General features: G+C 47.8%; 2 protein-coding genes across 8 annotated transcripts in view; one reads left to right on the forward strand and one right to left on the reverse strand.

The window, feature by feature from the left end:
• The window catches only part of dtwd2 (DTW motif tRNA-uridine aminocarboxypropyltransferase 2), a 92982-nt gene that overhangs the window by 22256 nt on the left and 57843 nt on the right, over positions 1-12883 (reverse strand). For all 4 annotated transcript variants that reach the window (XM_085925729.1, XM_085925727.1, XM_085925726.1 and 1 more), the window contains exons 12-14: positions 12188-12372; positions 1879-1996; positions 237-327 (exon numbers count right to left, since the gene is read on the reverse strand). The gene's annotated coding sequence lies outside the window, so the exon portion shown is untranslated. The remainder of the gene's footprint in view (positions 1-236; positions 328-1878; positions 1997-12187; positions 12373-12883) is intronic.
• Positions 1-12883, forward strand: part of col5a1 (procollagen, type V, alpha 1) — a 37396-nt gene that overhangs the window by 10769 nt on the left and 13744 nt on the right. For all 4 annotated transcript variants that reach the window (XR_015067716.1, XM_085925718.1, XM_085925719.1 and 1 more), the window contains exons 5-21: positions 5524-5655; positions 6056-6163; positions 6222-6590; positions 6654-6742; positions 6839-7574; positions 7812-7868; positions 9498-9539; positions 9946-10008; positions 10479-10553; positions 11587-11679; positions 11772-11828; positions 11902-11955; positions 12063-12116; positions 12196-12249; positions 12339-12392; positions 12460-12513; positions 12588-12632. Coding sequence is in view for 3 of the 4 variants with exons in the window: in XM_085925718.1 (XP_085781844.1) it covers positions 5524-5655; positions 6056-6163; positions 6222-6590; positions 6654-6742; positions 6839-7574; positions 7812-7868; positions 9498-9539; positions 9946-10008; positions 10479-10553; positions 11587-11679; positions 11772-11828; positions 11902-11955; positions 12063-12116; positions 12196-12249; positions 12339-12392; positions 12460-12513; positions 12588-12632 (2136 nt within the window). In the remaining variant the exon portion in view is untranslated. The remainder of the gene's footprint in view (positions 1-5523; positions 5656-6055; positions 6164-6221; positions 6591-6653; positions 6743-6838; positions 7575-7811; positions 7869-9497; positions 9540-9945; positions 10009-10478; positions 10554-11586; positions 11680-11771; positions 11829-11901; positions 11956-12062; positions 12117-12195; positions 12250-12338; positions 12393-12459; positions 12514-12587; positions 12633-12883) is intronic.

A 12883-nucleotide genomic window follows, 5' to 3' on the forward strand; every position in this document is an offset into this window, starting at 1 on the left:
GAGGCTGTAAAGGACATTGCTGCCCGTTTGAGGTTTGTGGCGACGACGGGTATTTCCTCCGCAGACGCGTCGGTGACCGAGCTCGCCCGCGACCCACGCGTCGTAAATTACAGTGTGCGGTTGATTGCAACTCTCACCGGTCACCCGACAGTCCGTGCACATTTCTGGAGTGTCCAACATTTCGACATATCTGGCCACTAAATGCTCAACAGTGGTAAAAATGTCAATACACTCACCAGATACGCCAACTTGTGCAGCGAGAAATGTTTAGCTTCGGTGGGACCACGGCGTTAGCGTTAGCATTGACTTTCCACGTGTGGTGAGAATCTACGAGAAAATAGGAAAGGATTATTATAGCTAGCAGATGATTTTTTCTTTTTGGGCTTCTAAAGCTAGCCTCATGCTAATTACAAGTTTTTGTTTGGAGTGAAATTGGAAAAATGACGAGCATGTTACATGATAGCGCCAATGCTTTGTCTTACTGTGACCGCGAGCCCTTAAAGTCAAGTTGACAAACTGTTCTGAGGTTTGGGTTCACTTGTCCAACTTTTGCTTTTTTTCAATGAAGGCATATGCGTTGCAGTTAAGCCATCGTGAACTCATTAAGTTGGGACACTTGGCCAGAACAGAGATTTAAATAATAATAATAATAATAATAAAAAAAGCTATTGTGTATTCACAGCATGTATTGTATCTTCAAAGAGACAACAAGAACGTTCCTTGGATTTTCTGACATTTCCTTATTTCGCTTTGGGGAGTAAAATGAGGGACAGGAGAAGATATTTCTGGATTTCTGACTCACTTACTTGCAAAAAAGAGCACAGCGAATCAGAATGGAAGCATGAAAAAAAATCTATTGTGCGAACATGTGAGTATCCCAACCAAAATCGCTGGTTTGAAAAAATGGCGTATTGGCACGCTGATAATTAGTAGCAGAGGCCAGTGTGACACGACAGATGCCGAGCCAGCAGTGGAACGTTTGAAATATGACATCACCCCACCCACCACCACCAGCGTGCAACCAATCTCCTGATGTTAAATCTTCCGAAACTGTTAATCAGCGCCGAGCGCAAACCAAAACCAGCTTGCTATGAAAAAAAAAATCACATTCATATGCGATTGACTCAAAGATTTTACACAGCAATTTTTTTTGTGAGCAGTGCACACAATTTCTAATTTCACAAGCGCGTTAGCGTCTGTTAGCGATTGAGTACAGCTAGTGTACAAATTCAGGTCACCATTCTAGGAAAAGTTGTGGACCACCTGTATTGGTTTTGATGGAACTTAATTAGGACTGGATTTGGAAGCTTCCGCTGACTTGTATGGACTTACAAGTACAGCTGACTCGGATCAAGTTGTGGCAAGTCTTTTAATTAGCCAGGAAGACCCAAAGTGGGCTGCAGTTGTTTTATTGAGAGTGACGTTATACCCAAACCGTTAAAAATCCGAGCCGGGCTATCGGCAGTCCGACTCCGGGCTGTTACCGTGGGAAGGGGCCATGTTTTTTTTTCTCTCGCTTGAAAAACCTCCCCCGCTGCTCGTCTGCCAGTTTGCAGGCGGGACAGACGAGACTCTGCGGGAAAAAATGGAAAACTCCACGGCATATTTTCCAAACCGTTCTCCCCTTGCTCCCTTCACCCCGCCGCCATTTAGTCTGATTAGGGTTGTTTTTTTTTTTCCTTGCCTGCGTCACTTGACAAGCGTGCAGTTTAATGCAATTTAATGCAAATTAATTAGCGGGCATCCACAGGAAACTTTTTTTTTCTGGAATATTTGCTCTGTCAGCATGCTGTGTGCATAAATTCTCAAGCAATTGCTGTGAATGTAGTACATGCCGACTCAGTGGTGGTCACGCAGTTGTGAAGCAGTGCCACTTACCCAAAGGCCTCAACTCAAGCGTTGGTTTGTGGTTTGGTTTCTCAAGTGGATGTCGTGGTCAGTGGGACAAACGTCCATACATAAGTACGGGTCTGGTGGCTTGTATCGCTTCCGCCGCCTGTGTCGTTCAAAGACAAAGCCGTGATTAGTGGATATAAAATTCCATTTGCTGGAGGTCAAAACGTGCTCGGCAGTTGAACATATTGCAAAAAAATATAAATCTGAAAAAAACTGTGATGTGCAGTAACAAGAAAATTGTTTTATAAAATTCTATTTTATTTACAATAATTTATAATATATTAAAAAATGTTAAAATTTAAATTTTACATTTTGGTATTAATTAATATTCATTTATTTATTATTATCATTTTAGTTTTGATTATTATTTTAATTAATTTTGCAAATGAGGGCCAGTTGTGCAGCAAGCCACAAATGGCCCACGGGCCAAACGTTGGAAACCAATGGCTTAAGTTTAAGCACTATGGCAGATGAACATGGGGGTGCGCATATAAAGGTGGTCGCGGCCAAGTTTGGAAAATATGATGAGCTTGCAGCTGAGATCAGCCCTGGAGTGGTGATTACATGGCATGACATCATCCGCAGGTTTCTCTCGCTATCAGCGACGGTGCTTCAGGTGCTGGTGGTGGTGGTGGTGGGGGGCTCCAGAGGATAACATATGGAACCCCCACTTTGGTACTTATAGATGAATGCTTTTAATTTGGGGAGGGGGGGCTGGGAAAAAAAGTTCCACACACCCACAATTAACCCCAAAGTTCATATCCCGGATTGACATCATATTTAATGTTTCTACATACGGTATACCTCGAATGCATATGAGCCATAGTTGCACTTGGCCGATATTTCGTTCCCGTAAACACGCGGAGGAGGCCTCGTGCATTTTTTGAGCATGTGTGATGTAACACATGACCCGCTAAAACATGGCCAGGCCGTCGTCCTTCAACCCATCATCCACTTTTGGGTTTAAGAATATTTGTTCCAGCATGATAAATTGCCTAACTCAAATCAGATGTTTGCGCCCTTTTATTCACTCAATAAGTCCTTCTCCATCTCAGCACTTTTTCTGGGAAAAGCCAAACACGCAACCGCCGTCTGGTATAGGAGGCAAAATGATCTGCTTTCCTTCCACCAATCCACACCCCCTCGCAAAAAGAAAAAAAAAAAGAACGGGAAATGGTAATATGGTCCAGAGAGAGGCCAGATTAAGATCTTTAGTGGAGGGGTGGAATGGGAAAACTGAGGGAGTTAAGAGAGGTGGCAGAAGTACTCGCAGGTTCAAGTACAGATAGTTGCTTTGTTTCCATTGACATAGCAGCTCCAGAAAATATTCAAAAATCGATGCTGATTTACAGCCAATGAAGTGAGCTGCCATCTGCGCCACGCTCGGGCTCACCAACTGGCCCACCGCCAGGTGTAAATATTCTGTTTATGTAGTCTAAGCCAAGGCTTGGGACCTCCTAGGCAACCAGCTCCATGGGGCACTTCAAGCCCCGTTTGACCGGAGGATTAAACTTCATCAAGCTGCTAGGTGAGGCGGAACAATTGAAACCATTGCTGGCTTTACGAGAACAGCGTGGCAAAATGGTCCTGACGCTGCGAGGGGACACGGTCATTAAGATAACGCTGAGCGGTTGAGGAACATTTAGCCAACACAAGTCATTGATTCACAAGCAATCAAAGACAAATAGCGAGAGGTAGCAATGAGGTAGCAATAACACACAGAGCGACATGGCTAAAAACAAAACTGCGACCCACCCTGGTAGGTCAGGTACTTCGTATGGTACAGATTTTTTAAACTGAATAATGTGCTATATTACAATGAACGCCGCATTGACTTGCAACAGAGACTCTACACGCTTCGCTTTTTAGCCACAGAGAATCACGTTAGCATCAAACTGAGGCATAGCATCCTTGGCGGAGGACTACACCATGAGAAACTTAAAACCTTAAAACGTCGGCGCATTTGTTTTATGCTTGCGGTGCTCGATGTTGCAACACTTTGTTGCAAAGCGTTTTGCAAAAAAATGTCTCGGGAGTGCAATCCGGAGGGCTCGTGTCCAAAAGACTAAATAGCTTTGAGTCGGGTTCGGGTAGGGAGACAGATGTTTGGCCGAATTTGAAATGTCTCCCCTCTACCATTAGCATATCAATCAGGGTATACATGACATATTTGAACAATGACATTCCAGCGACTTAAGAAACATGTGTAATTATATTGCACATAGTACTTCAACCCAACTGGTGCATGAGCATAGCGCCAGCTCACATCCCGCATCATCACATCTGCACAACAGATGCGAATGTTGAGTTCCAAGAAAGGAAACCAGAAGATTAGCCTCCACGTTGTGCCGTGTTGTCAAAGAACGGTCCCAAAATTAATTAGGATCGCAATCAACACACAACTCAAATCACAAGCTATACTTCTCTGGAAAAGTTGAAATTTGACTCAATAGAAACATTTGCGGTCAGTTTTCCACAGCCACCGCAGAACAAAGGCCAAGGAACACGGTCACGTTGCAAACGTTACTCCCGACCAAGTGTGAGCTCATTCCCAACTACGAGATCCCTCTGTCCCCTCAGAGCGCAGCTGCGACCAAACGCAAGCGGCCAGCCGACTCTAAATCTTCGCATAACGGAGACACGGTCACTTGACCGTTTCTCCGCTACTTCATTCCTCCCGTCTCGGAGGAAGCGTAGGGATTTGTTTTCTCGCACCCAAAGTCAACGACAGCGATAAGCCAAGGACAGAGCAGGAAACATCAGCCCCCAGCCCCCCCCCCCCTCCTCCCACTCTGCGGACTACGAAAGGATCGCCAGGTTTTAGCTCTCGACGTGTCGACTGTGCAAACTGACACTTCTCGGGATTATCCAACTGTTAGAACAAGAAAAGTAATGAAATGTTGATTCAGGCCAAGACTTCTCAAAACAAATAAACCGAGCTAGCCAACGTCGCGTGATACCAGAAACACTGACGATGGAATTTCCATTCTGATAAACATTTAAGTAGTGTCAAACGTGCGCTGCCGGTTTAGGTTCTGCAGTGGCACTGTCTGGGATGAGGGGGCCTAATCGAAAACACAAAAAGTGGGAGTCCATTCCCACAGTTGTACCTCGTTATCCCCCCCCCCCCCGTTTGATTCCGTACTGGAATGATGTGTGATGACATCACTGCATTCGGAGGTGCGATGAGAACATGTTTGGACAGAAGCGATACAGTGCAGACACACACACACACACCCAGCTCGCCGTGTAGCCCGGGGATCCGGCGGAGCCCTTGCGTTGGTTTCTCTTCTCCTGCGCTCGCCTTCCCATCAATCTCACCCGACTTGTCAGCATTTTTTCTTCCTACTGGCCAGCCCCCATCCATACGATCTCCTGGAAGTCAAACATCTGCAGGTCTGCTCACGCTATGTGCAGTCCTCCCACCACCACCACCATCCAGGATTAGGTCTTCAAAAGCTGTATAAAAATTAAACAAATGTTCTGAAGTCCAAGCCTGACTTAGTTTATGTGCAGATGTCCCGCTTTGTTGACCCCCCCCCCCCCCCCCCCCATCCCTCCCTTCGTTGTTTGTTGAAATGCATAACTTGGTCGTCTGGCTCACTTCCTGTTTCTGGCTGTTTGCAGGGAGACATCCAGCAGCTAATGATCGTAGCAGACCACCGCGCCGCCTATGACTACTGCGAGCACTACAGTCCCGACTGCGAGGTGGCCGTCCCCGACCAGCCGCAGAACCAGGACCCCAACACTGACGACTACGTGAGTTGTGGCGATTCTCCGTAAACAAAAGACACAACAGTGATTATTCGCTTTGAAAAAGTTCCCTAATTGCTTTAAGGTGTCATAAAATGTCTGCAAAGCAAAACACGGGAGTTCCTCAACTTACTTCAACAAAACATCCCGACAGCCGTTTTTGAACGGTCTTTATTTTCGCTGCCGGGGGTTCATTGGGCAATGACGATGATGAATGGGCCTGTACAAAGCTGAATTCCTGCCTGAAAACGTAGGATGTGTTAAAAGAAGAACATAAACATGACCTGTGAGAAGTCATTCTTCAATGGGTGGTGGGGGTAACAAATTGGAACAGGGGCGTCCACAGGAGGTTTCTACAAGTCCAAAGCATTCCAGTGTTTTGATAAATGGTGCGCCTATTCTCCAGAACACAGAAGAGGACAGCTACTATTACGAGTACCCCTACTACGAGGACGTGGACGGAAAGACAATCGAGTCGACATCTGATGATGAGGAGACCACCAAGGATGTCAAGGTAGTTGATCGGGAAGCGGGGCCATGAAACACTATGACAAATCTGCATCTGGTCGCAGGTGACGGGCGCAGGCGGCCTGGCGTCCAAAGTGGAGGAAGTCGTGAGAGCCACCGGCACGGGTGAAAAAGTGGTCATCTCTTCATCTTCCGGCTCGTCCTCCAGCACGGGCTCGTCGTCCAGCAGCTCTTCTGCGAGCGCCACGGATGACGCCGGTGCGTACGACGGTTACGACAACTACGGAACTTATGAGAACTACGACGAAGAGGCGACGCAAGCACCTGGGGGCACCGGCTCTCATCGCGTCACCATCACCGGGGAACAAGTCAACGCGGTCGGCGGAAAGGATGACCTGGTCATAGGAAGTGCTGTGGGAGGCAAGGTTATCAGTGGCGGTGGCGGATCCTCAATCACCATCAATAAAACCACAGTAGGTGAACCGCTTAGACGTGGCCACCAGAATTTCTCGGGTTTATAACTTTGGTTTTCCTAGCTTGGAACCTCCTTCGGAGACTACGGTGATTATGGCGATGGGGATTACGGTGTGGACAGCCACGTGACCACCGGTGGAGGCAGCAGCAGGTAGGGAACTCCAGTCACATGACACAGTTTTAGGACTTGGACTTGAAATTTAAGACTTGCAGTTGTGACTTATTCTCATTTTTTTGAAAATCGCAGCCGTACAGTTCATATCGGCGGTGGCGGCGGCAGCAGCACCATCCATCTTGGTGGTGGCGGTAGCAGCAGCAGCGGCACCATCCATCTTGGTGCTGGCGGAAGTAGCAGCAGCGGCACCATCAATCTTGGCGGTGGCAGCAGCACCGTCGACCTCGGCCTAGGCGGCGACACCATCGGCCTTGGCGGCGGCACCATCGACCTTGGCAGCAGCAGTACTGTTGACCTTGGTGGAGGTAGCAGCACCATCAGGCTGGGCGGCGGAAGCAGCAGCGGTGGGACCATCTCACTGGGCGGCGGAAGCAGCAGCAGCAGCATCGACCTCGGTCTTGGTGGAGGTAGCAGCAGTGGCAGCAGTGGCACCATCAGCATGGGCGGGGGCGGAGGAAGCAGCAGTACCACCGTCATAAGAGGAGGCGGCGGAAGTAGCTCCACCATCAACCTCGGCGGCGGTTCCGTTTCGGTCGGAGGTGGTTCCGTTTCAGCAGGAGGCTCTTCCACAGTCGGCGGTGGGTCAGCCAGCGCGGGAACCGGAGCCGGTGGTTCCATCGCCACCGGAACGGGCCTGGGCATTGAAGGCGAAGGGGACTATACGGACTTGGATACCTTCAAAGAGGAGCACATCAACAACTACGATGATTTGGATCTGAATATTTACGATGACAACTACGATGACTTGGATTACCAGGACAAAGGCTCCAAAGTGCTTCCCGCCGAGACCAACGAGTATTACGGCCAGGTGAGGGAAGGCGTTGGCAAAGGGGGAGTGTGAAAGAGATGAAAGAGGACTGAGGTAGACATCAGGAGATAATGCTAGTAGCAGACAATGCTAGTTGAGAACAAAGCTAGCTTGAGACATCAATACACATTGAGAGGATGATGAGGTTGAAGCTCAGTGGGAAAGAAAATCAAGACAGGACGCAGAAAAGAAGACCAGCAAGATGCCATGCGGCTAACGGCCATGTTTTCGTTGCAGGTCGATGGCGTCCGTGGCGAGAAGGGACAGAAGGGAGAACCCGCTATCATCGAGCCCGTGAGTATCACCACGCGTAGGTGGGCCACTCCAGTCACATGACTTGACTGGAGTCAGACGCCAACTTTGTACAAGACTTGATTCGATGGACTTGGTCATCATGAGAACCGACTTAACTGAGCTTCATGAACGCATTTGATCCGAGATCGTGACTCCGGTAGACTCGAGTCGACTTGTCGCGACACAAATGAAAAGGCTTGAGACCGGACTCGGTTGTCGAAGACTCACGTGTTGTGGTGGTCAGTTACCAAGCCTGCTCGGATTTTTGCGTCTGCCATGTGTGTGTACTCATTCAGACACAAACCGTTGGCAGACGTACCGCCGAGGAGAGGCCGCGGTCATCGGGACGACAATGTAAACATTTGGAGAGGAGCCATGCGGAGCTCGTCAGGCATTTGTAAACACGAAGCGGGCAGTGCCTAAACAATTCCTTCGAAGCTTCTTTGCTCACAACCTGAGCCGCTTCACTCCCAAAACAAATGTCAACGAGTGTACACTGCGGCGTGACGGAGCTTTTTCCTATTTACACTGACGTCGCGCTTAGCTTCTTTGCCTCGCAGACAATAGACAGATGTCCTCGGTTTTGCCGTCGCGAAAACGTGCTACTTTTCATCGGCGACTACTCCGAGCAATTCAATGAGGTAAACGTTGAGAGGGGCGAGGCCCAGTGGGCCATGGAAAACCGCTGAGGTCACAGAATTATGTCCCAATGGGATACGCTTGATTTATAGTAGCCACGGAGGCTTTTGCGTTTTTTTTTTTTTTATTGGCGCCCAGAACACCACTTTTCCCCAAAATGATTTTCCCTAACATCTCAATAGAAATGACGCACCCCTTCCACACTGTGCCAGTCAGAAACTCTCGCACTCCCAACAACATTGCTGATACCAGCCAGACTACATCAGCAAATTGATATCCCCTTAAAAATTGGGAGCACCTCTCTTATCGACAACAGTCTTATTCTTCAAATGTTTAATCCATTTGGAGTCGAAGGACCCCTCGCACACCGAGGTCATCGACAACAGTCTTCTTCCCCAAACATTTCCCATCCGGCAACATCTCAGATCAGTTGGTGCACACCCTTCTCAAATCATGCTCATCTACAAGAGTCTCCTTGCAAACCTCCGCACCCCTTTTAAAACCCCATTAAGAGGTGGCGCACCGCCGGTAGCATGCGGGAGATTCCCAGAGCGACGCATTGTGGTCTTTTCCCCTAATTTTATAAACTGTGCAGCCCTTTTGATATAAATGACGGAAGTTGACACACCTCCTGCCCTACACACATCAAAACAAAGTCTTGTGGTTTTGCGCACCCTCTCCTGAGGGCATTTCCAGTGGGAATCCTGCGCTACAACACCACAATGCTAGCTTGAATGCAGCCAAGATGTTCCCACCGCAAACACGTCTTTACAGTCAACCCGAGACGCTTGTCTTTGCGTGCACGCACACGTCGTCACTCTGGTGGTGCGCGACGCGGCGCGCCGTGCATTGCGCCGCACTGCAGGGCTTTTTCCCCGCGCCGATTAATCACCAGCTGAAGTGACGGAATGACAGGCAGGAATGCGCGTTAAGGCTTGACCTAGTCGTTTACATTCATTTTTCACAATTCACGTGCTTTGTGCCTTGCAGGGAATGCTGATGGAGGGTCCGCCTGGGCCTGAGGGTCCAGCGGTAAGTCAAGCCGCCTGAACATTGTCCTCCGCATGTCTTGTTCCTCCTGATTGTTGGCGCTGGTTGCCTTTCTCTCGGCGGACCGGCCTGTTTATGTTAGCGCTCTGCACACAAAACATGCCTTAATTTCCCCCGTTCAAAAAGGGAGTGGTCGCTTTCCCAGATGAGATATGGACTTGCCCAGATGTCCATTATTTAGTTCCCCCCTCCTTAAAGAGGCGGTCCCGATTCAAGTCATAGACATATAAAGAGCGCCGCCTGATGGAAGCCCCATTTTCATTCGAACTCCCCCCCTCCCCTCACCCACATATAATACAATACAATAAAAACATGTGTGACTACTTTTCAACTGGAAGAACACTCCATGTGAGAAGTTCAATGTCATCTTTCTGTGCTTATGAACTAGGGTCTTCCCGGACCGCCAGGTGCCTCCGGCTCACCGGGTATTGCTGGAGAAACCGGCGAAAGGGTGAGTTACACAGCAAAAAACTCTGGTGAGCTCATCAAAAAATTTAAAGGAAGACATGCTATGCAGCTAGCTACTCAGCTTGCTTGCGAGACAGCTAAAAGTGGCCTTTCAAAACAAACAGAAGCAATGATGAGGCAAATTATCTGCCAATAAAAGGGGGGAAATTAGATTTATTTGGCAATCGTGGGAGAAAACGCTAATGCTATCTGCAAAAGCTGCTCTGAAAAAAATATGAAAACAAAGCAAGGACATGTGGATTACATTACTTGATTTTGGCTAAATGATCTGCCAATGAAAGTGGAAAATCTAACTTGGCCAGATGCCTTACGACAAGCAATGAACTAGCATAATTTGCCTAGATTTTATTTTTTTCCAAATGTATTCTTCCCCAGTGTTTTGCAGTGTTGTATTCAAGTTTTCTTAAGTTTGTGTGTGTGTGCGTTGACACTCTTTGTTTCCTTACCCATCAGGGTCTTCCGGGTCGTCCCGGTCTTCCTGGTGCTGATGGTCTACCTGGACCCGCTGGCACAGTTCTGATGCTTCCCGTAAGTAAACCCCAGGCCAATCATTATCATGTTAATTTGACCTTTTCCCAGCTGTTCCTATTAAATTGGTGAACGTGACAAAATCCATTTCGATTCCTCAAATCAGGTAAAAAAATGACCCAGAAGCTTTCATTTTGCGTTCTCGCTTCTCACAGTCTCTGATGAGTTTCCCAGATTTGAATTTACGTTTTTTTTCCCGTCTGGACAGGAAGTCTGTCATTCTGCTGGAAAAATGATTCCCTTGAAAAAAAAACAACAACCATCTGAGCACATTGAGTTCATTTGCATTTGTGATTTGGAGAATTAAACACATCGCATATGTGAAGGCCAAGCGAGTGCAGAGATTTTTATGTCCAAGCAGCTAATGAGAGCCACACCAAAGAGGGAGTGAGTCAGCGCTACGTCCACAAGTCTGGACAGCACCCCTTCATATACAATAGACACCAAAAAGTCATTATGAGGCAATCTGTAAACAATTTGCTGATATTGTGTCATTTTGGATGACGCTTTCCCGACCACAACTCGGGGGTTCTGCGAAATTCATTTGCATGAATGGAGTGATGGAATATTTGTGTGAAAATGATCTAATGACTAGCTTGGACAGTTTAAAAAGTGAATCATTGCAACGGCATCTAGGCAGTAAAATTATAAACGTAATTATCATTAGGCAGTTTGAAAGAAAAAAAAAACCCAGAAAGACCTTGAAATCTAATCCTGGGGATTCTTTTACTTCTAATTTAATTTAAATTTCATTTGATATGACTAAATGCACCACAGGATCAGCACTCAAGTCATGATAGATAACCAGTTTGGAAAAAGATTGTGGAATATTCTATTGTGGTGCAACGTTGCCTTGTGGCCACTAGGTGGCAAGTGTAGCATTTGTGGAAACGGCCCGAGTTGCTGCTGCGGCCGCTGTGGTGGAGGAAAACCTGGTTGCTGACCAATCTCAGGCCGCATAGAGACAAACATCCAAACTGTTACAAATTCTTCTTGGTGGCAGACAAACATATGTCTTCTCTCCACGTCTCAGTTCCGATTCAGCGCCGGAGGGGACTCGGGTCAGAAGGGACCGGCCATGTCTGCTCAGGAGGCCCAGATGCAGGCAATCATGCAGCAGGCTCGGGTGAGCCCCCCCGCACACGCACTCCACTATGTCTACGTCTTCATATGCACGTCTCGATCTTGGAATGACGGTTTTGCCCCTCCCGTGTCCAGCTGGCAATGCGCGGATCCACCGGTCCCATGGGTTTGACCGGCAGGCCCGGCCCACTGGTGCGTACCGAGAAGGAAGTCACGCGCCCGAGGTCACACGACCCTGTGTCACCTATCACGGTTATCTTTTCAGGGTCCTCCGGGTATCACGGGAGTGAAGGGAGAGTCCGGAGAGGCCGGTCCTCAGGTGAATAGTTGACACCAAATGATGTGAAGTCCCCCCCACCCCCATTGGAAATGATGGCAAACCAAATATAATGTAAAATTTTGACTGATTTGGGAATTTTCTTGTAGGGTCCACGTGGACCTTTGGGATCAACTGGACCTCCTGGAAAGCCCGGCAGAAGGGTATGTGTGATGCAAAGAAAAGCCCAAACATACTTTATAAAGCATTCCATCATCATCATCCAAATTCTGACCTTGACAGGGACGCGCTGGAGCTGACGGTGCCAGAGGGATGCCAGGTCAATCTGGACCCAAGGTACGTGGACCCCCGTTTGGACATGGGTTGAAATGCGACAATCCCAAAACCTCTAAGTGCTGAAACGTCTTTTTTTTTTTTTTTTTCAGGGAGATCGCGGCTTTGATGGTCTGGCTGGACTTCCTGGCGAAAAAGGACACCGAGTGAGTGACCGATTATTTCCCCCCGTGAACATTTTTGTTTTCCTGACACCAATGCGATTGGTTCCAGGGTGAAGTAGGACCCCATGGGCCACCTGGTTCACCCGGCGAGGATGGAGAGAGGGTAAGAACTGCGCTCACTTTTTAAAAAAAAAAAAGTTTTGTCGTATGTGACCTTGATCATTTTCTGGCGTCCAGGGAGACGATGGAGAGATCGGACCAAGGGGACTTCCTGGGGAACCAGTGAGTCTTCTCATTTTTGTAAAAGTATTGCAGATTTAATGGAAATATTTTGAGGCTTATTATTATGATTCATGCACAACCTTTGAGGGATTTTTACACTGCTCTTAGTTAACTTGCACAATTTTGGGAGGATTTACTATAGTCTCAGTTTAAGACCTTCAACTTTATTTGGTTGCAGTGGCCTCATTACAACCCGCAGTAATGGGTGAGTTACGATAGTCTAACCTTCAGCCTTGCAATTTTACGGAAGT

Source organism: Syngnathus leptorhynchus, chromosome 12, assembly GCF_054491065.1.
Source record: "Syngnathus leptorhynchus isolate UIUO chromosome 12, UIUO_Slep, whole genome shotgun sequence".
Taxonomy (NCBI): Eukaryota; Metazoa; Chordata; class Actinopteri; order Syngnathiformes; family Syngnathidae; genus Syngnathus; species Syngnathus leptorhynchus.